Source organism: Microcaecilia unicolor, unplaced genomic scaffold (genome assembly GCF_901765095.1).
Source record: "Microcaecilia unicolor unplaced genomic scaffold, aMicUni1.1, whole genome shotgun sequence".
NCBI classification, from domain to species: Eukaryota; Metazoa; Chordata; class Amphibia; order Gymnophiona; family Siphonopidae; genus Microcaecilia; species Microcaecilia unicolor.
The window spans coordinates 1-27,190 of NW_021963914.1; the positions used below are offsets into that span (position 1 = coordinate 1).

The 27,190-nt window shown below is 43.5% G+C and overlaps 1 protein-coding gene and 1 pseudogene across 1 annotated transcript in view; both read right to left on the minus strand.

Annotated features, from left to right (window-relative positions):
- Window positions 1-8: 8 nt before the first annotated feature.
- Window positions 9-4,151, minus strand: LOC115459708 (annotated as a pseudogene).
- Window positions 4,152-16,245: 12,094 nt separating this feature from the next.
- Window positions 16,246-27,190, minus strand: part of LOC115459752 (very low-density lipoprotein receptor-like) — a 30,643-nt gene continuing 19,698 nt past the window's right edge. Inside the window, exon 6 of the mRNA XM_030189552.1 lies at window positions 16,246-16,283. Coding sequence (XP_030045412.1) covers window positions 16,246-16,283 — 38 coding nt within the window. The remainder of the gene's footprint in view (window positions 16,284-27,190) is intronic.

Consider the following 27,190-nt stretch of genomic DNA (forward strand, 5'->3'; position numbering starts at 1 on the left):
CTGTTGTATAGGATGGAAATGGGCATTCCATTCAGGATGATACCAAAGGAGATACAGAGGAAAGCAACAGTTCGCCCCAGCAACGTCTGGCACGCAGTCACCATAGCCCACTGTGGATATACTGACCTGAAAGCAGAAAATGAGAAGTGTTAACTTCCTCAGTCCCTCATCACTGTGTGACAAAATCTATCTGTTCATCCCACTAGGTTTATGATACCCACTTTTTAGAAGACATGCCCCCTCTAACATACTGGTTCACACAGGTTGCAGAAATTGCAGCCATTGAAAAACTGTTTCATATCTTTCAGGGACATCTGATATGTATGATCAAGGATGGGGCAAGTATTGGAGATTTCATGAGAAATATGGGTGTTGATTATAGTGTTATGCTATATTCAGGCACAGGAGTTGGAATTCCCTGCCTACATGGTTTCTGAATTATTGCAATGTGCATGCTATGTCATCTTAATTAGATTTATTTTTTTAATTTTTTGAAACAATTTATCTGGCTATCTATGCCAAGCTACTGTCAGTGCCAGTTCAAGGGCAGTGGTGCCCTAGGTAAACATTCAGCCACCCCATCCCCACGTCAATTAGCTTTCAGGACCCTAGCCAGTAGCCTTACTACTACTACTTATCATTTCTATAGCGCTACTAGACATACGCAGCGCTGTACATTGAACATGAAGAGACAGTCCCTGCTAATCAGGACAGACAAACAGGACAAATAAGGGAACCTCCTCAGGACGTTGATGACTAAACAGAGTAATAATGATCATCACACAAAGATCCTATCAAAATGCTGGTTAAAGTATGTGCTGATAGTTCGTGTGGCTCTTAGGATCAATTGTTTTGCTTAGACAAAAGCTGCTCTGTTGCTGCTAAGAAGCTGCTGCCCTAGGCAATCACATAGTCTTGCCTAATAGTTGGACCAACCCTGGATATTATTATAGTTATCTGAAAATAGTCAGCTTATTATAATAGAATGATGGATCAACATGGTTATAACTGAATATTCTGCAATCCCAAGTACTAACTTCAAGGCTTACTTTTCTTTGGTATAGGATATGAGGCTTTGTGTATTCTGCTGCTGACCCACTGAAGAATCAGCATAAAAGTCATACACCTCCCCCTCTTCCCCCCCCAGATTCAAAGGCCCTGCTTCATTCTTTAGAGACAACTTTATCCTTCACATACAGCAGGACAGCAGCCACACCCCACTGTCTAAGAACTCCAACTCCATTCTATTTTCTAAGGACAAACTGCCCCAGCCCATGTCAACAATCCCCAAATAATTCTCCATGGACAGCAGTACTGCACTGCACCTGAAGAAAAAGAAATGGATTCGCCCAGTGGTATCACTCAAACTCATTTAAGGGATAATAATTCGACAGCAGGAGACTCACCCAGAGGCGGTTGTGACCCAGGAGGGAGCTATTGTAGAGCACAAGCAGCAGGTGCAGGTGGACCTGAGTTATGCTGGGGATAGACCCTCTAAGTGGCCACTGAGTAACCCCATGAAGGTGGCTAGGCGTTTTGTGACACATACCAAGGGCGGGATGGTGGGTGCAGTCCGCCCCGGGTGCAGGCAGCAAGGAAGTGCGCAGAGCAGGCGTGCGGCTGTGAGCTCTGCCATTCCTCTGCCCCCTCAAATGTTATTTCCTGTTCCAGGGCAAGGGTACCGGCAGAGCCGGCAGCCCACACCTGCTCCGTGCACCCCCTTGCTGGGAGAAAAGGACAGGTGATGCACTTCAGGGGGTGTGGTACACCGGACAGGGGGGCACTGTGGTGACCCACCCAGGTGGCGAACAAGCTAGGAACACCACTGACCCTTCTCCTCAGCTCCACACTGAGGTTTCAGAATGAATGTAACTTTTTCCCTGCCTGTCAGTGAACTAGCCTAACTCTCAGTATGCCTTCAACAAACAAATCCTGTCTCATTCAAAACCTCTCTCCATAAGGGTTTCACCTATGGGGTCTGCAAAGTTGAAGACTATTAGCAGGGTGATTTGCCATCGCCTTCCCAATCATCTTTACACACCAGTGGATGGATGGCTGAGTTGGCCAGACGTTGGCTTCTGATGGAAAATTCCAGTGTGGGATTTGAACACAGGTCATGGGCACAGTAGGCAAGCAACCTACCATTTGCACCACAAGACCTTAGTTGGGACTTATTGTACTGGAATACAAATAATGCTGTAATGATCTTGAGCACTAATTTAAAAGGTTGACTTAACAACTGAAATCTGAACAGTTAATTATGAACAGCTAGTGCCGATACCTCAGCTACTTCTTCATCCACTTGCAAATGGTACTAAAAAAACCTATTTTCTGAAATTTCATGGAAGACTACATCAAATGTATTTTGAAAACTCAAGATAATTTAGCTTAATTAAAATGTACATACACTGGACAATATTCAAAATGATTTAACCAGTTGGAAATGGTCACCAACTGGTTGAATCGCTTTGTTCGCGACTATCCGGTCACTTTAAGTACTACTTTAAGTAGTTATCTCCGCTGATAATGACCAGTTAGCACTGAATTAAAAAGTGGTTAACTGCCGATATTCAGCCTCTCACCACATAAGTAAACCGCTTAAATGAATAGCAGTCCTATCTTTTTGAACAGTATGGCTTATGCGGTCAAGGGCTAAATATTGACTTAATCGACTATGCGTTAGCCGGCTCAAAAAAAATAGATATTCAATGCTGAAGCCCAGATAGGGCACAGCACTGATATCTGGCAATAACACCAGCGGCGGGCAGCAAAATGGTAACCACCACTGGCTGAATATCAGGGGGACAGATTTTAATAAGCACATCATTTTTGTTATCATCCTTGGCAATACTCTGAAATATTATGATCAAGGATAATGAAATTGGATCAGACTGACCGCTGCCCACCACAAGGTCTCAGGGATACTGGTGAAGTTGGTGCCAGGATGATCGTGCTCTACTGAATGCATGAGAGATGAGAAGGTGAAGATGCCCATAGTGATGAAGAGGAAGAGGCAGCACACCTGCTGGTAGCACTGCCGTAGGGTGATCCCGAAAGCCCTCAGCCCCATGGAGTACCTTGTAAGCTTCAGAATCCGGAAAATGTGCATGAGCCGGGCGATTTTCACTACTTTTTCCAGCTGCCCTACCCTCTCCACTTTCTTGATGTCATCATGGTGGACATCCAGTTCCACCTCTTCTGACAGTTGCTCAAAGACAATGTGGATGTAAAATGGGAGGATTACCACCAATTCCACAACATTTAGGGCCGTGGTCAGAACTTCTTCATGTCTGCTGTGGAAAGCATCCGCGCCAGATACTCCACAGTGAAGAACCCTATGCAGAAAGCTTCCACCTGCTCCATGCAGGACTTCCCATGGATGTGGAGCTGCTGCAGCTCCTCCACTGTGCTGAGGCACATGGCCACAATGGAAACTAGGACAAAGATGCTGGAAAGGATGGATATGACTTTTGCAGAGACTGAAGAGTAGGGATTCTCCAAAAGATTCCATATCTTTTTTCGAAGCTCGCTCAGCCACATCCCCTCAAAGTGCTCTTCTTGATTAAGGGGCTCCAGCTCGGCTTGCAGCTCCCTTTGGATCTTAAGATATTCTTTCAACTCATCCTGGTGTTCCCTGAACAGATTGTGGCAGCAGCTCTGAGAATAGCTCAAAGGGATTCCCCAGTAATCAATTTCCTCAATAAAGTTGGTTGGGCAAAGCTCATCCATAATCCACAGGACCCCAGTACAGTAAAAATGAATAATAAATAGAAGACGATGGGATCACGATCAAAAAAATATTCATTACTTTCAACAATGAAGTCATCACAGAGGTCTAATTTCTTGATTGGGTCCATACAGGCAACCAGCCTTCCAATTCTTGTGAGGGGGTAATGAGCAGACATGTAGATATCCAGTTGGAATACAGTCCCTCCAACATTGATGTTGAGGAAGCAGCAGCTGTCTCTGGCAGATGCTGGAGGTGTGCCATGCTTTTGCTGGGACCTTCCTTCTAGGTTTTGCATGGATCTCCAAGGCTTCACTGAACTTGCCTGTGCAAATAGAAAGGAGTGCTCATCCACCGTCCTCGTCCGCTCACCAATTTTCAGGTTTGCAGAGAGGCTTGATCGTCTCCTCACCAATGCCCTCATTGCCCTTGGTGATTTTCAGAGCACAGAGAAGTTCTGATTTCCAAGCATTGTCCTACATTTGCTCAGCTGTTCAGACCAAATACTGCAGTTTTTCAGTCCTTGAACATATGTACACCCTTTTCAACTGGGATGTTGTTCTCTCCTGAGTCACCTAATCTCTGGCCCTGAGCAAAAACCGGATTATAAGCGACAGAGACTTAGTGATTGCTTGCAACGTGCTGAGGCATCAGTAAGAAATTCCAGTTGCTTAAGAAAATAATAAGATTGACTCCCATGCTCTCTTAATTATCCAGAGACTGGGACAATGTTACTGTCAAAATATTTCAATCTGATTCCTATCTTACATACTTTTAACTCGCGTTCTCCATCGTCAGTTTTTGCCCATGCATAAGAGAAGGAGACAAGACATTTCTTGCTGTAGATCCATACTTACGTCATAAGACCACACAGGACATCAACTAATTAATGAACTCATTAAGCTGAAACATTTCATCAAACTTATTTAACATAACAACACAGCAGAAAAGGATCAGAAAGCACAAAGTACTTAGGTTTAAACTCAACACTTAACAATGAAAGGATCAATGGATTAATGTGTGGATCTTGAAGTTGATTCGCTCTTTGATAGGGAGCCAGTGAAGTTTTGCACGAAGAGGGGTTGCGCACTCAAAACGTGATTTGCCGAAAATGAGTCTCGCTGCTATATTTTGGGCAGTCTGAAGTTTTTTCAGGATATGGGCCTTGCAACCTAAGAAGATACTATTACAGTAATCGACATGGGTAAGTACAGCGGATTGCACCAAATTCCGGAAAGCTTGTACCCCACATTTGTACCCCACATTTTCCCACCTATTTGCAGGCTCAATGTGGCTTACATAGTACCGTGAGGCATTAACCACCTCCGGTGATGAAACAAATACAAAGTGATGTTATTGTCAAATAAGAATCATGTGTTCGGACACATTTGGGAATCGTAGGGATGAGGAGTTCAATACGAGCTTTGGTTTCGTTGTGTTGCTGGGTTCAGGCACTTAGGTTGGATCAGTAGGGTATGCCTTTTTGAACAGGTTGGTCTTTAGTGATTTCCGGAAGATGAGGTGGTTGTACATTGTTTTTATGGCTTTCGGTAGTGCATTCCACAGTTGCGTGCTTAGGAGAAGCTGGATCCGTAAATTGATTTGTACTTGAGTCCTTTGCAGCTAGGGTGGTGAAGATTTAAGTATGCTCATGATGATCGGGTTGTGTTTCTGGTTGGCAGGACTATGAGGTCGGTCACTCCACTAAGCACGCCCCTTTTTGCCTGCACGCGTTAGAATTTAGGAGCAGTATATTACAGAATACGCATAGCACTGTACGCACGTAAATTCTAATGTTTGCCAATTAGTGCTTGTTATTGCTTGCTAAGAGCTGTTAAAGCTTAACAGCTTGTTAAAACAATTAATCTACACACATAGGTATAGAATAAGCCTAGATTTATGCATGGAACCACATATAACTCTAGGCGTGCTATATAGAATCCGGGGATAAGGGGGAGATTCTATATATGGCACCAAAAAACTCTGTGCAGAAAACATTGCCAACTAAGCATATTCTATAATCGGCATCTAGATTTAGGCACTGTATATAGAATACGCTTAGTTGATATCCCACCACCTAAAACTACACACTTCCTTTATTACATCAATGAAAACATGGCGTAAATCCCGGTGTATAGATTTTTGCACACTGGGCCATAATTCTATAACTACACGTGTAAATTTCAGAATGGCCATGAAACATCCATTTCCCACCCATAACCACACCCCTTTTTGCCTGTGCACACTAGACGTTAGGCACACTGCGTTACATAATACGCTTAGCGAGCTGTGTGCATAAATTATAATTATGCCAATTAGTGCTCATTATTGCTTGTTAAGTGCTATTATCAATGCTAATTAGCTTGTTAAGCCAATTAAGTTACGCGCATTTTTACAGAATACACAGAATACACATTTTGGCATTGATCTCTAGATGCACTACATAGAATCCAAGGGTAAGTGCATAAGTATTGCAATACTGATCAAGCCCGGTATCCTGTTTCCAACACTGGCCAATCCAGGTCACAAGCACCTGACAGTATCCCAAAAAGTGACAAGATTCCATGCTACCTACCCCTAGGGATAAGGAGTGGCTTTCCCCAGGTCTACCTTAATAATAGTTTATGGACTTTTCCTCCAGGAACCTGTCCAAAACTTTTTTAAGCCGACTACACTAACTGCTTTTACCACATCATCCAGCAACAAATTCCAGAGCTTAATTATGCATTGGGTGAAAAAATTTTCCCATACCTGATCAAACCATTTCCCCTGCATTATTACCCGTGATGCAGGGGAATCCATATGATCAGATATAGTTACGTGAGATTGGAAGAGGGCAGTTAAAGCAAAGTTAAAAATAAATGTCTACACCAGCCCTGATAACCACAGACCAGTATATTATCATCTATTCCAGGAAAAATCTCTGCACTGATTAGAGTAGGAAAGATATTATCTTGAGCCTTGTTACAACCAATGAGAGCCAACTTGGTTCTTGGAAAACAAAAAAAAGCAGCTCATAGGAAATGAATTGGGCAAATGTTTTCATGGATTTAAAATGTTTTATGTTCTTACCTATTTTAAATCATTAACGTGATGCTTGACTGTACCTCCACTTTCAGCTCTCAATAAGCGGATTAGAAACTGAATCAATGAAATTAAATTAAAAGTAGGGATTAAGGGCCAGGCTGAGGTTTTGGGCAGAAGCAGAGTGAAAAAGAAGTGCTCTGTAATGGGCATATTGTTCTAAAAACCATTCAATATGTTACGGCAGATCACCTTAATGGAGTCCAATCTACTCTTCGCTAGATGTGAACACTTGTAATCCTTATCTGCCTGCTTTATGCAAGCTTGATGAAGTAATATTGCAGTGACCACAAATATTGTGTCCACCAAATTCCTTTATGTTCACGGTCCCCTCAAAATGAGAGCTCACTAATCTCTGCTGACCAGAGGCCAGGGGTACTCGGTTGAAATTTGTTTGACAGGGAGTACTTGGCTTGAAGAAGTTGGGAAATGCTGTTCTAGATGAGAGCATACTGCACTGATGGGTGCAGGTTTAAAGGAAGCTAGGCTTTTACAGAGGCTGAGAGTGTCCTAAAGATGAGGTGCTGTGCTACCCACTTATTAGGATAGTTGGAATTAAAATACAGGCAACTGCTCTTTTACTGTATAGCTAGAGAGGGGAAAAAAATATATATAAAAAAAAAATATATATATATATACAGTGGTGGAAATAAGTATTTGATCCCTTGCTGATTTTGTAAGTTTGCCCACTGACAAAGACATGAGCAGCCCATAATTGAAGGGTAGGTTATTGGTAACAGTGAGAGATAGCACATCACAAATTAAATCCGGAAAATCACATTGTGGAAAGTATATGAATTTATTTGCATTCTGCAGAGGGAAATAAGTATTTGATCCCCCACCAACCAGTAAGAGATCTGGCCCCTACAGACCAGGTAGATGCTCCAAATCAACTCGTTACCTGCATGACAGACAGCTGTCGGCAATGGTCACCTGTATGAAAGACACCTGTCCACAGACTCAGTGAATCAGTCAGACTCTAACCTCTACAAAATGGCCAAGAGCAAGGAGCTGTCTAAGGATGTCAGGGACAAGATCATACACCTGCACAAGGCTGGAATGGGCTACAAAACCATCAGTAAGACGCTGGGCGAGAAGGAGACAACTGTTGGTGCCATAGTAAGAAAATGGAAGAAGTACAAAATGACTGTCAATCGACAAAGATCTGGGGCTCCACGCAAAATCTCACCTCGTGGGGTATCCTTGATCATGAGGAAGGTTAGAAATCAGCCTACAACTACAAGGGGGGAACTTGTCAATGATCTCAAGGCAGCTGAGACCACTGTCACCACGAAAACCATTGGTAACACATTACGACATAACGGATTGCAATCCTGCAGTGCCCGCAAGGTCCCCCTGCTCCGGAAGGCACATGTGACGGCCCATCTGAAGTTTGCCAGTGAACACCTGGGATGCCGAGAGTGATTGGGAGAAGGTGCTGTGGTCAGATGAGACAAAAATTGAGCTCTTTGGCATGAACTCAACTCGCCGTGTTTGGAGGAAGAGAAATGCTGCCTATGACCCAAAGAACACCGTCCCCACTGTCAAGCATGGAGGTGGAAATGTTATGTTTTGGGGGTGTTTCTCTGCTAAGGGCACAGGACTACTTCACCGCATCAATGGGAGAATGGATGGGGCCATGTACCGTACAATTCTGAGTGACAACCTCCTTCCCTCAGCCAGGGCCTTAAAAATGGGTCGTGGCTGGGTCTTCCAGCACGACAATGACCCAAAACATACAGCCAAGGCAACAAAGGAGTGGCTCAGGAAGAAGCACATTAGGGTCATGGAGTGGCCTAGCCAGTCACCAGACCTTAATCCCATTGAAAACTTATGGAGGGAGCTGAAGCTGCGAGTTGCCAAGCGACAGCCCAGAACTCTTAATGATTTAGAGATGATCTGCAAAGAGGAGTGGACCAAAATTCCTCCTGACATGTGTGCAAACCTCATCATCAACTACAGAAGACGTCTGACCGCTGTGCTTGCCAACAAGGGTTTTGCCACCAAGTATTAGGTCTTGTTTGCCAGAGGGATTAAATACTTATTTCCCTCTGCAGAATGCAAATAAATTCATATACTTTCCACAATGTGATTTTCCGGATTTAATTTGTGATGTGCTATCTCTCACTGTTACCAATAACCTACCCTTCAATTATGGGCTGCATGTCTTTGTCAGTGGGCAAACTTACAAAATCAGCAAGGGATCAAATACTTATTTCCACCACTGTATATATATACACACACAGATCCTGAGGTGGGAAAATAGACCAGTCAAACTAGCCAACTCTGTGGGTACTTGAGCACCCTCAATATTGAGCAAACTTCTTGATAGTGTCCAGGGAGGGGCAATTTCCATTGGGTTTAGCACCCCAATCATTCTGAAAAGTTGGCTCCTGTGGCTTCAGTACTGCAGAGCACTACAGCAAGTGTGCAACCTCGACACAAGCACACAGGCTGCAGAAGGAACATTACATTCATATTCCTGTTGTGTGTACACAGAATGATTGATATCTGTTCCTTGGCAGTTCTCGCCTACAGCAAAATTTCCATGTCTGAACCCCAACATTCATCTTTTCCAGACCACCAACTGCTTCTGCTTTATGTGACTTTATAAAGGGGGTGGGAGGGACCTGTGGTAGGAAGTTCCACCACAGTCTGCCCCCCTCCCATGGGAGGCACAGTCATGGGCATAGTTTGGGGGGTGAGGGGGGCATTGTCCCCCCAAACAAGCTACCTGTCTGGCCTATTAATAGGATGGAATATAGAGACCTCTGGATTTAGCCAGTAATAGGTCATTGGAGACTTTAGTAAGCGCAGTTTCGGTTGAGTGGAGAGGGCGAAAACCAGATTGTAGTGGGTCAAGAATAGCCTGTGAGAGAAAATCAAGGCAGTGGTGGTGAACAGCACGCTCAAGTAATTTGGAGAGAAATACATTGTCCTCAATACATTATCTTTCCTTTATAACCTAGTCTCAATGGTTTATTTCCTTTTGGATTCTTCTCCTTGTTGTGGACTGTAGTGCACTAATTGTTTCTTTAAGCAAGAGAACTTTATCTTTTCCTTTTTTTCTGCTGAATATGTATTTCTAATACAAGTGATCTTGTTGAATTATTGTAAATTTACAAATTTCATAAATTAAAATGTGTGTGTAAATCTTGAGTGTTGAACTAAAAAGGGGGCGTCTATGGGAGGGGAAAGGGCAGGTCAGGGGCATTCACTAAAGATACATGCATTATTACAGAATGCAGGGGATCCGCATCTAATTTACACATCAGGTTTCAGTTGGTGTAAATCCTGACACCCAACTTTGGGCGCAGATCCCGGCGCTACGTGATATTCTATAAACAGCCAATGTAGACACAGAACACAAATCTTTGCACACTCGTAAGCACAATAGAAACAGCGAAGATGACTCAAAAAATAAGGCTCTTGACAATGCTTGGTAAATCCAAGTTTATTGCGTCACTGTAAAGACTTGACAGGACCGTGTTTCGGCCAACTGGCCTGCCTCAGGAGCCTATAAAATCTCTTAAACGTCTTGGATGAAGAGGACAAAATCACTTATATATAGAACAGTATCTTTTGGCGGGAAAACACCAAACTGACAAATAATGACTCGAGAAACACTGCTACGGATAAGACTGATGTTTTATCCGGAGCAGTGTTTCTCTAGTCATTATTTGACAGTTTGGTCTTTTCCTGCCAAAAGGTACTGTTCTATATACGACTCTATTATACCAGTCTGTATATTGGCTTTCATTTTTACAAGCAATTTTGTACTCTTCATCCAAGACACCTCTGAGAGATTTTATAGACTCCTGAGGCAGGCCGGTTGGCTGAAACACTGCCGTGTCAAGTCTTTACAGTGACACAATAAACTTGGATTTACCAAGGATTCTATAAACAGCGCCCAACTCTGAGTGTCATTTAAAGAACAGTGCTCATTTTTTCTGAGCTATTTATTGAATCTAGTCCAGATTGTGTATTTTATCATCTAAATCTGTACCTGAAAGCTCCATCCACACTTCACCTGAATTCTGCACCTGTACACACTAGCATGATATAGCTATTTTATGAGACCATTTACATATGTTAATCAGCCTTTTCCCCCGCATTCCCTATAGCGCAACTAAGGTTGCGCAAACAAATTCAGTTGTATTGTGGATTTGCGCAACATAATTAGCTAACATGCCAATCAGTTCCGATAATTGCCAATTAACAAGCAATTATTGACACTGGCATTAACTAGAACTTACGTGCACAACTTTCTAAACATATTCTGTAAATTGATGCACATGAATTCTAAATTGCATAGTTTAAAAAGGGGCATGGCCATGGCCACTGAATAGGCGGGTTGTGGGCATTTGTAAAATCTATGCGTGTTGTTAAAGAATACACCCGGTCCGCGCCTAATTTAGATATCAGCATTTGGTGTAACTGTCCGCGACTAAATTTAGTCACGCAGAGGGGCACTAGGCATATTCTATAAACCACGCCTAAATATTATAGAATACACCTAGGCATATTTTTTTTTCCAGAGCCGATTTGTTTAGGCAGATATACAGAATCTAGCCCTTTATGCTTAAAAATGATTTATAAAATTAGGCTCACTATATCTTATTAGATGTAGGGCTGTTCTATTTGTCCCTCTGTACCTATAATCCTAATGGCCTTAAAAGCTCCAGTTCAACCAGGCTAGCCTCAACAGACTAGCATTGATCCTCTTAGAAACAGAGCTGTATGCACTATCAACACCCATATGTCACCTACCCACAAATAAATCACCCTAGTCCAGTGGTTCCAAAACCTGGTCCTGGAGGCAGCCCAGCCAGTCAGGTTTGCAAGACATCCACAATGATTATTCATGAAGAGAATTGCATGAGGTGGAGACAGAGCAAGCAAATCTCTCTCACAAATATTCGTTGTGGATATCCTGAAAACCTGACTGGCTGGGTGCCTCCAGGACATGTTTGGGAACCACTACCCTAGTCCCACACCATTCTTAGACTCTACCAGTAACATATTAACTAACGTTTGCAAGCAGGAAGGATTGCCACATGACATATGAACTCGGGGCTTTTTTTGAGGGGGTACTGAGTACCGGCACCTATTCCATCATCTGCTAAAATTGACCCATGGACCCCAAGTTGTAATGAAAGAGCACAGCTCTACACACCAATTCTGCCTTGTTATAGATTCTGTGACTGGTTGCAAGGGGCTTGGCTAGTGTGGGGTGGGCTCCTCAGTGATCACCTCACCCCTGAAAGGTGGCCTAGCATGTGAGTACTGGCACTTTTTTTGCTAGAAAAAAATGCACTGTATGAACTTATTGTTTTACTGAGTCAGGACTAATGGATGTTTGTGCTGGAGTACCACAGCTATTATTCCTAGAACCAGAAGCTAAACTAGGGGTATACAAGGGTCATCCCATGAATGCCACATTCTTTTTTTTCTTCCTGAGAGGCAAATCCAGAGATTGACTAACTACAGACTGGAGGAGCTTGCGTGCAGTTTATGTAGACAGCATAGCGGTGGTACAATGGTAACATATAAATGGTACACTCTTTACCTCCTCAAGATTTCTCACTATTTTTTAAACCAACATTGGAGGTTCACTAACCAGAGAGACAGAAATCCTAGTACTTTCCCTTGATAAAGCATGTTTCATGTGTGAGCCCTATTGCAGAGGGTCATTCTGTCTGTACACATCTGCTTCTTTGTACATGTGGAAAGAAACAGGTGTATGCCACTGGGGTGGGGAGGGGGGGAAGAGAAGAAGAGTCCATCAAAAGGCCAGAAGTGGAGATTCAGGAGCCCATGCACACAACAAGCACAGAGAAGAGGGAAGAAAGCCAGTTATAGAAGAGCAGGGGGAGGAGTCCAGGCCCACCCTTGAAAGAAGTTGAGGAACCTACAAGATAATGAAATGGTGCAATTGTGAGGAGGCCATGTACGCCAGAAGATAAGGCTGAGGAACTGGCCTACAACAAAGAAATAGCATGGTGGTGTAGAGTCTGGGCCTACCAATGGAAGAGGTTGAGGAGAAACGGCACTCTCTAAAGTCTGTAATGACCTGTTCCTTGCCAAATCCAGAGGCCACTACTCCATCCTCATCCTCCTTGATCTATCCGCCGCTTTTGATACTGTCAATCATGATTTACTTCTTGCCACACTGTCCTCATTTGGGTTCCAGGGTTCTGTCCTCTCCTGGTTCTCCTCCTATCTCTCCCACCGCACCTTCAGAGTACACTCTCATGGATCTTCCTCCACCCCCATCCCGCTCTCTGTTGGAGTTCCCCAGGGATCTGTCCTTGGACCCCTTCTTTTTTCAATCTACACCTCTTCCCTGGGCTCACTGATCTCATCTCATGGTTTCCAGTATCATCTTTATGCTGATGACACCCAGCTATACTCTCCACACCAGACATCACCGCGGAGACCCAGGCCAAGGTATCGGCCTGCTTATCTGACATTGCTGCATGGATGTCCAACCGCCACCTGAAACTGAACATGTCCAAGACCGAGCTTATCGTCTTTCCACCAAAACCCACTTCTCCTCTTCCTCCACTCTCTATCTCAGTTGATGGCACCCTCATCCTCCCCGTTTCATCTGCCCGCAACCTCAGAGTCATCTCCCTCTCCTTCTCTGCGCATATCCAGCAGATAGCCAAGACCTGTCGCTTCTTTCTCTTTAACATCAGCAAAATTCGCCCTTTCCTCTCTAAGCACACCACCCGTACTCTCGTCCATGCTCTCATTACCTCTCGCCTTGACTACTGCAACCTACTCCTTACTGGCCTCCCACTTAGCCATCTATCCCCCCTTCAATCTGTTCAGAACTCTGCTGCACATCTTATTCCGCCTGAACCGATATACTCATATCACCCTTCTTCTCAGGTCACTTCACTGGCTTCCAATCAGATACCGCATACAGTTCAAGCTTCTCCTTCTTACCTACAAATGCACTCAGTCTGCAGCCCCTCATTACCTCTCTACCCTCATTTCCCTTACGTTCCCGCCCGTAACCTCCGCTCACAGGACAAATCCCTTCTCTCAGTACCCTTCTCCACCACCGCCAACTCCAGGCTCCGCTCATTCTGCCTCGCCTCACCCTATGCTTGGAATAAACTTCCTGAGCCCTTACACCAAGCCCCCTCCCTACCCATCTTCAAATCCTTGCTCAAAGCCCACCTCTTCAATGTTGCTTTCGGCACCTAACCTTTATACCTTTCAGGAAATCTAGACTGCCCCTATTTGACTGACTGTACTTTGTCATTTAGATTGTAAGCTCCTTTGAACAGGGACTGTCCTTCTATGTTAAATTATACAGCGCTGCATAACCCTAGTAGCGCTTTAGAAATGTCAAGTAGTAGTAGTAGAATAAAACAGTGCAGTAGCGCTGGGCTGGGCCCACCTTAGAAGCAGTAAACGAGGTGGCCAAGGACACACCTGAACAACACAATGGCAGAGAAGCCAGGCCTGCTACTCGAAGAGGCTAAGGGGCCACAGAAACTAGTAAGTTTATTGAAGACAGAGGAAAGGAGGGGAAGAGTACAGAGGGAGGGGAGGGGAGGAATAGGGGAGAGAATCCTTCCTTCATGTTTACACACAGAGGAATATATGTATACACACACATGCATACTCTCCTGACCTGTCTCCATTTAGATACCCTCCCCCACCATACACAACCACTACCCGCTCCTCCACCACACCCCATAACTCTCCAAACAACTGCTCAGCCCATCCTCCCAGATGCATTATCACAAACACATAGCTATGCTCTTTCCATAGACAAACAGCACAATCTGTCACTTCCACAACTGGTCCTAGCCCACTGAGAAACATTCTACCATGTCTCTCCTCCCCTTTGCCCATATGCAGTGGCGTACCAAGGGGGGGGGGGGCGGTGGGGGCTCCGCCCCGGGTGCCAGTGGGTGGGGGGTGCTCCGCTCCCGCCGCCTCCCGTGGCGCCGCACATTTAAAAAAACGGCGAAGCAGCGTCGCAGGCAGCGCCTCGTGCCCTGCTTGTAAAAAAAAAAAAAAATCAAATCTCCTTCCTTCTCCTCCTCGTCTTGACGTCGACTCGGGCCTTCCAATCAATTTGATTGGAAGGCCCGAGTCAACGTCAAGACGAGGAGAAGGAAGGAGATTTGATTTTTTTTTTTTTTACAAGCAGGGCACGAGGCGCTGCCTGCGACGCTGCTTCGCCGGTTTTAACGGGACTGAGGTGGGGAAGGAGAGGGGCGAAAGGGACTCAGGTGGGGATCTCAGAGGGGAGAAGGGGAGGGGAGAAGGGGACTGGGGTGGGGGTGTTCAGAGGAAGAAGGGGACTGTGGTGGGGTCTCAGAAGGGGAGGGGAGAAGGGGACTGTGGTGGGGGTCTCAGACAGGAGAAGGGGAGGGGAGAAGGGGACTGGAACTGGGGGCTGAAAAAAGGGGCAGAGAGAGGGGACAGATCCTAGATGGAAGGGGGAGCGAGAGGGAGGGCAGACCCTGGATGGATGGAGAGGGCAAATGGTGGATTGAAGGGGCAGAGAGAAAGGGCAGGCAGTGGATGGAAGGGACGGCAGAGAGGGCAGACACTGGATGGCAGAGAGAGAGAGTGAAGACAGATGCTGGATGGAAGGAAGACGGTGAAAAGAAGATGAGAAAGCAGAAACCAGAGACAACAAACTGTAAATAAAATATATTTTTTTATTTTTTTTTGCTTTAGGATAAAGTATTGTAGATGTGTTAAATGTTTATAATAGAACGGTAATCTTTTTATTGGACTAATTTTAATACATTTTGACTAACTTTTGGAGAACAAAACCCCCTTCCTCAGGTCAGGATAGGATACTGTAACAGCACTATACTGTACTGACCCGAGGACGGAGGTTTTGGCCTCTGAAAGCTAAATGTATTAGTCCAATAAAATGGTATTATTTTACTTTCTATATTTGTTTTATTTCTATTTGTTAATTTGTAAAGTGGTGATTGGTACTTGTTAGTTTTTTTCAAATTTACATCTGCTGTCTTTATATTTTGCACAGTACTAGGGGACAGTTTCTGTTTCTGTGGTGTTGCATTGTATGCAGAGTCTGGCATTGGGGGGGTTCAGTTTAATTTTTGTCTAAATAGAAAGTTTATGATTACTTATTCTATAGTGGATTAGGGTGTATCTGTGTTTGTGAAAAACATGGCTTTCAGTTGGCATTGACTGTGCAGGATCTACGATCTGTACTATTCTGTCTGGTTTCGTTTTACAATAGGTGAATTGATGTTCTAGTGCTCACTGTAGTGTTTGATGCTTTCCTTTTCCTTGTGTGACTCGTAGAAATGACTGCTTATGGTATGGTAGAATTGCTCTATAGGTCCTGAGTGTTTTGTATTCTCGGCATGCCTAGTAGTGGATTTGGGGTGTTAAAAAATGACCGGCCCCGGGTGTCAACTACCCTAGGTACGCCACTTCCCATATGTAGACATGTCTGAATCTGCAAGGAGAGAGGAAATAAAAAAGAGCACAATATCATATTACACCTTAAGTGTTCACTTTCAAACTTGTGTTTGTTTGCAGGCCGCAGTTAATTGCTCTGTATCTGCACCTGACAAGCATAACTCATACAGTCTGGATTGGACAAAAAGGAAAATTTGGTTGGGCATGGGTAGGAAGATGTCCCATCCCTAAAGGAACTTAAGCACAGATGAGAGCCCATAGCTTGCTTCCCCTCCTGCATGCGAATGCATGGCATTTCCATGCCCTCCTCCCTTCTGTGTAAGATATCCCCTCCCTAATCCCCTCAAACTTATGCCTATAGAGAACCCCTTCCATGCATAAAATGTCCCTCCCCGATTAAATTCCAATGTACACATCATCTTTTTATTTCAACTTCATCAATATATTTCAGGCCGATTTCTAAATTAATAATTTTTTTCCATCTCATGTTTTTTAACACTGTGATAAAAGTTATAACTTATCGCTCTAATCAAAAACAAAACTGCTTCTGGAATCAATGACAGTATTCATAATACATAAACACAGCGTCTTATCAAGCATGATAACCTCTTCTATCTTAATAATCCCCCCCCCCCCCAATCCCTAACCCAATTCTCACATTTAGGAATTCAAGATTTTACTACGAGAAGTTGGGGTCAGTGAATCCCCAAATAGGACCCAGATCCTGCAAAACACATCTCCTTTCTTAGATGACAAGTCCGATATTCCAGGGTGCTCCAAACACCTCATATGAATCATAGGCGAGCACCGATGTGCAATCGTCAGGCACTCAGAGCTTAACCACAGTTGCAGGATTATTTTTCGCCAAGAGAATAGCGTGCTTCAAAAAGGCCTTCATGTCTGGTGGAGCTTGTCCTCAAATAACAAAACAGTTAAATATCTAAAAACAGTTAAATACCTAAATTGATAATTTAAACAAAATCTACATCTCTCCTAAAATCCCTGAAGCAGGGCACTACGACCCTTAAAATATGACAGTTTATAGATCATCAACACCTCAGACTGACATGACAGAAATGGCACCAAAGACCACCTGTGTACAAGTTGGAGGAACAAGACTAGGACCAAGGAAAACATCACATTATCCAACATTCTAAGATGAAAGAACATCAGAAAACACTGCTTCAGATTTGGCAGATGGAAATAAAACATAATAAATCCCTCACACGTACCAGATTCAGACTTAAGGGAGCCAAAAGGTAAATCTGAGCACAGACCCATTGTGACACAGATAACACAAACATAACATAAGAGTAGCCATATGAAATAGCTGCTTTAAGGCTAAGCAAACCCTGTTTAACCCTTTAAATGGCATTGGCTTGAGGCTGGGAGCTGAGGACCTGCTCCTCCTGGCTTTGTTAGACTTGCAGGTTCCCCTTTTCCGTGGTGCTGCCCAGCCCCCACTACACACTAACTTAGAGAACACAGAGCCAGGTCACAGAAGGGCACCCCATGTTCATTTTAAATAGTAAACCGGTTAAATAGGATTTCAGGGGTATTCAAAGGGGGCAGGCAAAGTCAGGTTTTCAGGATATCCCTAATGAATATGCACTATTAGTATACTCAAGTACAAATAAATTTCAATCTAATTACAAATAGAAATGCTCCTCTGAAGTAACTACCATCTCATTCCCTTATAACTCTTTATTGAAATACATCATCTTTACATAAAGCCGCACTGAACCCGCTATCGAGCAGGAAAGAGTGGGATATAAATGCCACAAATAAATAAATAAATAAATTTAATAACCACTCATTGTATTACTCACTCATACAATCATCACTCAAAATCTTACCAAACCACATAACCATCTTAAAATTGTATCACATACATTACACCATTTATGCTCTCTTGGACCTGAATAATGAAATTCAGATAGTCATTTGTTCATGTGGAAAAACCAGTCTCCTTTTCAAGACCTATCATTGGGAAAGGGAAAGGGACTCAATATACCACCTGTGGTTTTTTGCAACTACATTCAAAGTGGTTTACATAGTATACAGGTACTTATTTGTACCTGGGGCAATGGAGTGGCTTGCCCAGAGTCACAAGGAGATGCAGTGGAAATCAAACCCAGTTCCCCAGGATCAAAGTCCACTGCACTAACCATTACGCTACTCCTCCACTTGAATTAGCCAGTCTTCACGGTTTATGACCAAAACGGGAGCTGAACAGAAGGAATGGCTAATTCAAGTGGAGTTGGGATTTTCAGAGGTCTGCTCGAAGACCAAGCAGTTACCACAGAGTTATTCATGGACATGCACACTGATTTATATATCACTTCTAAATGCTAAACTGCAATGAGAGGACTTGAAACTGACACTCTGGTGCATGAAAAGTACATTCTTAGCAAGAACATTGTATTTGTGAAAAATTTCAGTATTATAGTTTTTTCATTATTCAGGTCAGAGAGAATGTAAAATCATTTTAAAATGGTGTAATATATGTACAATTTTAAGATGGTTGTGTGATTTGGTAAGAGTCTGAGTGGTGATGGTGTGAGCAATATAATGAGGGGAGGCATTTTCTTCATTATGGGCTATTAAAACTTTATGTAAAAATGTTGTATTTCAATAAAGAGTTATAAGAGAATGAGAGGGTAGTTACTTCAGAGGAGTAATGAATATGCATGAGAGAGATTTGAATGCCTGTCACCCCTATTATATGCAAATCTCTCTCATGATATGTATTAGGGCTATCCTGAAATCCAACTGGCCTTTAGACCTGTATGACAGATTTTGAGTAGCCTTTTAGTAATTACATCCCTCATAGGACAGACAGCAGGCCCAAACACAAGTATGATTGGAGGATTCAGCACAGGATGAGCATCACTAAGGACTCTTTGTCAAGTTACTGAGCAGGAAACATTTTAATACACTGTTGAGCCTTGAAACTATAATACTTGAAAGAACCCTGCATGTCCAGAGATCAGTGTGCACAGGCAGTAGTGTCAGGTGGCAGGCTTCAAGCAAGATTGGAGAAACTGCCCAAATCAACCATAGTTTGGCAGTCCAAAGCAGAAGTAGCAAGCTACCAAACCTTGCTGGACAATCCTTTGCTGAGACTCTCCACAGCCCTATCCAGTCACAACATGAATCCTGTATGGTGCCGTCCAACCCAGACACAAACAATCACGAGTGAGATTGGTCCGGCCTGTAGGTTCTCAAGCTTACAAAGCAAAAGTGGTAAAGAGAAACTTGTATGTGGGAAGCAAATGCCAATTCTGTAATCAAACCTCCCCGCCCTCGCCCCTAGAAAATAAATATAATATTTTTATAAACAATAAATAGATGAAATGGAATTTATCTTGTTCTGAAGTGTCAAAATGGAGCCCAGCAGGCAGTTTTCTCTCTATCCCACCACAGGGATATAGGCTTGTATTGAGAGAGAGTGCATAAACTGAGGGCAGACTGAGAGGGGTGGTGAGGCCTACAAAAACGCTCAGGAAATAACTCTACAGCAATTAGGCAGCAGCTGAAGGCAGCTCAATTTCATTCAGTTTGTGAAATGGAGCAGAGACTGTCACACAGCAGTACAGGACTGGACCAATAACTAACAAACTCATTATGTTACTGAATAGCGCCAGAATTTTTTCCCCTCTAAACAATTAAGATGAAGACAAACATCTGTCGCCATTGAGGTAACTACAACAGATCACTTAACGTACAGTGAATGGTTTCATCTATAAACCTCAATACCTTGCAGTAAAAAAAGACAACCTGATTTTTCTCAAATTAACCAGCACCAAATACTCCTGCACCCCCAGTGCTTTTCCCAATGAAAACAAAATGTGACAATCCTGAGTTGCTGACACAGATGAAAAGGCCTTTCTCTCAACCACCTTCTTTGCATCATTGCCACAGGTGAGCAGCTGGAGAGTGAAAGGTGGCTCAGTCCTCATCAGCTTCTCTCCTTCTATCAGTCAGCTACAGCAAAAAAAAAAAAAAAAAAAGACAAGGGACTGAGGCGTGGTACTCCTGAGAAGAGCTAGATGTTTTATTGCAAAATTTCATGAATATGGTCAAGGCTACCACAGAGCAATACAGAAAACCAGACTGTGAATCACTGACAGGCCACTGCTCAAAGGATCATGGTAGAATCAAATTCTACCATGAACCTAGCGCAGAATAATGAGCATGCAAATAAATTCCATGTTAAAACTGCGGTATTAATGAGTCTGCACTAATTTTCCTGTCCGTGCCTGAACACGGATTGGCTCAGGCACTGCCAGGAAAGTTAACATCTTGGGGTGGGGTGGGGGAGCATGCTACAGTGTCCTTTACACCAACCCTATTAATACATTTTTTTTAACCTGGCCCATCCTATCCTATGCCGCTCCCCCCCCCCCTTCAGCATCAGCCCCTTTAAAAAAAAATCTTTGGTGGTCCGATGAACCCCTGCCTCCCCCCCGTTCCATCTTTGAAAAAGCCCTGGTGGTCCAATGGGACTCCAGACCAGGACCCCTCCCCCAAGTCCACTCTGATGAGCAACTGCCCCCAAAACCCCTCCATACATAATATGAGGCAGGATGGAGGAGAGAGGGATGCCTCCTCCCTCCTGCTCTGGGGGCATGTCATCAAAATAGCAGTGCAGCACCCAGTACATCCTGGGACACCCCTTCTCTCAACCAACCCTTCTACTGTTGCCCCACACAGGCATAATTTTTTCTGGCACTAAATGCACCTTATTTTCTTACAAATTCCAGGGGTACTAAATGATTGCACTTAAATACAGTCTGCGCTAATGGTTTCAGTGTCCACACTGAAACTATTACAGTATTGTGCGGCACACTAACCCTGGTCTTTAGCACCAGCTTTAGGTTTTGAGCATCGGCCCATCAGGTGGCCATGCTGGTTTTTGTTGGGGTTTTTTTTTTTAACACGTAAAAGGCCCTGTGAATTGTGTCTATTTCTTGCAGGGGCTGTCTGTTCAGCACTGCAGTACTACAGATAGTGCTATGAAATAATAAAATATGAGAAATCAAAATATTTTTCAAAAGTTAAATTTTTTGAGAAAAATATTCATGTACATCTTATACAAATACCTATATGGGAAACTTTTCCAGTTTAAAATTATCTAAATACCCCAAATTTATGCAGTAAACATTCAAACTATCAGCATTTCATTTACAGGGAGCTCTTCAGCCCCTCCCCTGTTCCTAGGAGCACAGGGGCTAGGGTCATGGTGTCCTCTGCATCACTCGGAGTCCAGCAAGAAGTGTCTGAACTCTGAATGTAGACAGATCAGATCGCCACCAAACTGAATACTAATGAACTACAGCAGGGCCTGAAGAGGTGCTGAGAGAGAGGACTTGCTGAGGGGAAGAAAATTTTACTGGTGAATATCTTACCTGCTAGGAAATTGTATTCAAGCTTGAGGTTAAAATTAAAACAACCACCACAATAAAATATTTAATTATTCTGCTTATTTAGGGGCCCTTTTACTAAGCCATGTAGGCGCCTACATGCGCCCAAAGCGCGCCAATTCAAACTACCGCCTGGCTACCGTGTAGCCAAGGCGGTAATTTCATTTTTTTACAAGCATCCAGTACAAGCGCTGGAAAATATATTTTATTTTCTGGTATGCAGCACTATCCGGGTGGTATTTGGCATTGTACACACACTGACGATTACCGCCCAGCTAGCATGCAAGAACTTACTGCTAAATGAATGAGTGGCGGTAAGGTCTCAGGCCCAAAATGGACATGCGCGAATTTTCATTTTGCCGCATGTCCATTTCCGGCCCAAAAAAAGGCCTTTTTTGCAGATGCACTGAAAAACGGACCTGCACGCGTCCAATACTACTACTACTACTACTATTTAGCATTTCTATAGCGCTACAAGGGGTTCGCAGCGCTGCACAAAAATAGAAGAAAGATAGTCCCTGCTCAAAGAGCTTACAATCTAATAGACAAAAAATAAAGTAAGCAAATCAAATCAACTAATGTGTACAGGAAGGGAGAGGAGGGTAGGTGGAGGCAAAACTACAGTGTAGTAAATTTAAAACAAATCGGAGAAACATTTTCTTCACCCAACGCAATACACGCACCTACACCAGCGCAGACCACTTTTTGGCGCACCTTAGTAAAAGGACCCCTTAGCAAAGTTAGCTTTTACAATAGTGTAAGCCTTTAAAGTCTGTCACAGTTTCACATAAAAACTGTTCTAGAGTCTAGTTTAGTTATTTTAGAGCTTAGCATAACATCAGTTTAGAGCACAGATAACCAGTTGAAGGAAGCCTCTAGTTTAATTCCTTCCCTTCTACCAAGCCCAAGGCTGATCTTTGATTTATAGGCTTTTCAGCCAGTTTGGAGGAGGACATTACAGATTGAGCTAGTTATTTTAGGAAAGGTTTTTTGTTTTTTTTCAAATTTTCATAGCCTTTGGCTAACTGTTGCTTTATTTGTTCCAGCTTTAGTAGAGAGGACTTAGATTCTTTGCTTGCATGCGATTTTCTCTTCTTACCTCCTTTGCAAAAAGAGAAGGTTTCACACACCTCTGTAGGTTTAAAAGAAGCAGTAATCCTCAGAACAGCTGAGAAAAGGGTAGGACTTTTTCTGTTTTCCCTTTTCATTCAATGGGTGCAAAACCTTCTGCAACTGAAGTATGGCTGGGAAACATGTTACCAAAGCTGTTACTTGTGCCTATTTCTTGCAGCTACACAGCCCCCACCATGTACAAGCAAAAAGAATCTGGAGCATTTCACTACTAGGCACCAGTGTATTAAAGAGAGAAACATTAGTGACTGAACTGTGACATCACAATAATATGACCCATCTGTGATGTCATCGACCAGGAAGATGCTCTCCACAGTTGTCAGCTGGTTTAACCCTCTGCTGTCTTTTGATCTATAATTTCTGTCAGCACCAAACCAGAGGATCTTTGCTGCATAAATGATTTAGAGATGGGATTAACTAGCGAGGTAATTAAATTTGCTGATGACACAAAGTTATTTAAAGTCTGTAATTTTTCACAATCCTGTCACAAGTTAACAAAGGACCTTACGAGACTGGGAGGCTAGATGGCAGATGACGTTTAATGTGAGCAAGTGCAAGGTGATGCATGTGGGAAAAAAGAACCCAAATTATAGCTACGTCATGCAAGGCTCCACGTTAGGAGTTACGGACCAAGAAAGAGATCTGGGTGTCGTCGTTGATAATACACTGAAACCTTCTGCGGCTAGGAAAGCAAATAGAATGTTGGGTATTATTAGGAACAATATGGAAAACAGGTGTGAGGATGTTATAATGCCGTTGTATCGCTCCATGGTGCGACCGCACCTTGAGTATTGTGTTCAATTCTGGTCACCGCATCTCAAGAAAGATATAGTAGAATTGGAAAAGGTGCAGCGAAGGGCAACTAAAATGATAGCGGGGATGGGACGACTTCCCTATGAAGAAAGACTAAGGAGGCTACGGCTTTTCAGCTTGGAGAAGAGACGGCTGAGGGGAGACATGATAGAAGTATATAAAATAATGAGTGGAGTGGAACAGGTGGATGTGAAGCGTCTGTTCACACTTTCCAAAAATACTAGGACTAGGGGGCATGCAATGAAACTACAGTGTAGTAAATTTAAAACAAATCGGAGAAGCGTTTTCTTCAGCCAACGCATAATTAAACTCTGGAATTCGTTGCCAGAGAATGTGGTGAAGGCCGTTAGCTTGGAAGAGTTTAAAAAGGGGTTAGACGGTTTCCTAAAGGACAAGTCCATAAACCACTACTGAATGGACTTGGGAAAAATCCACAATTCCAGGAATAACATGTATAGAATGTTTGTATGTTTGGGAAGCTTGCCAGGTGCCCTTGGCCTGGATTGGCCGCTGTCGTGGACAGGATGCTGGGCTCGATGGACCCTTGGTCTTTTCCCAGTGTGGCATTACATACAAGCTTGAGGTTAAAGGGAGTCTGAGGTATACCATGAGAGCCGCTGAAGTCAGAGCATATACCACCCCTACATCCAGTGGTGTGCTGGAGCCGGCTCGCACGAGCCCCTTGTTAAATTTTATTGATTTTTACGAGCCGGTTGTTGGAGTCAGGCAGCAAGCACACAATTATCTGGTTTTTTTTTTCTCCTCCTCTCTCCCCTCCCCAAGCCCCCCCCCCCCCATAGGCTCCCAGCATACCTCCTCATGTCGTCCCTTAGGATCATCATCTCCCCCCCCCCCCTCACCACTGCCTGACCAACCCGGAGCCTTTTCTCTGCTGGATCCCACCCACAGGCAGTTGCATCAGCGGGGCTGTACACTCACTGGCAAAGACAGGCACTTGGGTGGATCAGGCAGCGTCTCGTGTTACCACTACAGCTGCAGGAACAAGTATGTTTAAACAATGGCCAGAGGGAATGGAAGCTGAGAGGTAGGATTCACAGAGGAGCAGCAGGAGGGAGATTATGCTGGGTTTGAAATGAAGACAGCATGAAGTAAAAAAAAAAAACAAAAAAAGTTGAAGCTAGTTAAGTTAGTCTGTTTCCCCTTCCCGTGCAGGCTGTCCTCGCCGTTAAACTGAAAACAAAATCAAGCAAACTTGAGCTGCTGCATGTAGGTTGTCGTTATTTATTGTTGGTAGCATTTAATTCAATCTCTCTTATATTTTCAAACATGCCAGCTTTGGCAGCATACAGATGTACACAGAGGTCAGAGGAAGTATAGTAATGGAATAACTTTCATAAATAGTGTAGTATTTGTTATCAATCATATTCAGTGTGTCATTTAGAGGGGCTGGTTATAGGGACACCCTAGCATGTATTATATTTGTGCAGAGATCTTTTTTCTCCCTGGTAAAGGGCCATTAAAACAGATGTCATAATATAAGGATCAGGTTTCTATCTAACTATTTATTAGTTACTTATTTAGACCCTAGCAGAGATTTTTTTTCTCCTGGTAATGGGCTTCTAAAACAGGCATCATGTTATGGGAATCAGTTCTCAATGTTCAGAGTTTCTGTCATATTATTTACTTATTTATGAGCATTTTATCCCACGTTAAACTTGAATTAGATTGAACTTGGAAGCATTTAAAAATAAAAATAATTTCCCGGGGAGAGAAATGCGTGACCCCTCCCCCCCTGGCTCTCTCCCTGGGTATAGCCAGCTCTGCAATTTGGGGGGGGGGGGGGCGCAGAGGTAGATGGGGGGGGGGGCGCAGAGTTGGACCAGGGAGAGAGCCTGTTAAAAATTTACCAGCACACCACTGCCTACATCCCTTATAACTTAATATGAACCCTATCATCAATTGTCATATTGGACAGACCAAGAGTCAAGGGATGATTCAGTTACCCACAGTCCTCTTAGAGTTGGATCCATGCCACCCTACAATGCTCTAGTACATTACCACGCTGACACATCATGGGAAGAAAGCTATGCTGAGACTGGTTATCTGGAAACCAGAACAATGCAGCCCAGTCCTCCCCCCCATCACCACAGCTGGCCATATAATAGGATAAAGAATATCACAGATCAAAGTCACTGCACCTTCATACTGATCAACATCAAAAAACAATCTACAGTGAAAAGTGACAGACATTTTCCCTGCTTTTTCATAATCAGTGGCAGGCCAACAATAATATCTGCACACCATATACATGTAATCGGCAAAACCACCCCAAAAGATTTTTTTTCTATTTTTTTTGTATAATTTTATATATCTTTAAAAAATCAACTCCAGGAAAAATTAATGAAGTTCAATTCTGTATATAAAGGTGGACGTATCTCTTTTTGTCCAGTTGTGTGCGAGGTGGTATATTTCAGCTTATAACAGAAAGAGCGTATGATCCCAACGGTCCCGTTTTGCACTGCTTCTTCAGGGAACCACACCACAAAATCTGAACTTTGTAAAGTGCTGGACAGTACACTTCCTACTGCCCCACTCACTGCCACTGATTGATGAGACATTTTCCCCGCTTTTCAAATAATAGGATAGGACAGGCCCTGGTGGGAAGTCACCTGGCTTCATGCCCTCTTGTATAGTTAGGGAAAGGGATCGTACCAGTCTTAACACAAACATACTAAAATATCAAAAAGATTCTCTTGATTTTTTTCCAATGGATAAAAGACAGCAAGCTCTGCCAGCTTTGGGAGGGGGGGTGGAGATGTTATCCATGTGGTTACTGTTAGGATGTGTTATTTTACTGTTAACCCCAGTTATTAGTAAGTAGGTCTCATTGCATAAAATGGGACTTGTGGTAAAATAACACAACTTAAATGGTAGCTCATGTTGCTAAATATGTCCCTAAACTTTGCTACTATTGCAGAGATATTCATACTGCCATTCCCCCAGACAAGAAAGATACTGACCATGGTATGAATTGAGCTGGATCGTGTCGTCTCAGGCACTAGATGCTTCTTAGAGATTGCCACAAGGCTGATAGCACAGAACTCCACTTTGTTTTTGTGCCACACCACAACACAATGCAAGACAGAATAAGACCCAGACCACTCTGCAAAAGAAAGGAGCTTTTTTGTCAGTTCACAGTATAGCAGAGAATGTACCACACCAAAACTGCAATCTTATCGATCTGGTATAAAAGTTTATCACCCCTCTGCAAACAATCTAGCTTTCTCTATGAGCAATACAGCAGTTGGAAGCCTGCTAGACCTGCTGTTCCAGCGACTCAGCAGCCACATGACCTAGTTCAAGTCCCAGCTCAGATCTTACTGTCCTGGGTGTACCAGGCATGTGAATACTGTGGAGGCACAGGGGGAGGGAGGGGCAAGTGGAGGTCATTTGGTTGAACAGAACCCCTAGTGACCAATTTGAGCTTCACAGCTCCAGGACCACAGAGCAAGTCCTAGGGCATGGACCCCAATCAACACTTTCACTCTAATGACCAGGCATAAACCTGGAGAAAAAGTACCTGAAGTGCATGGAGCTGCAGTCCAACAGCAGT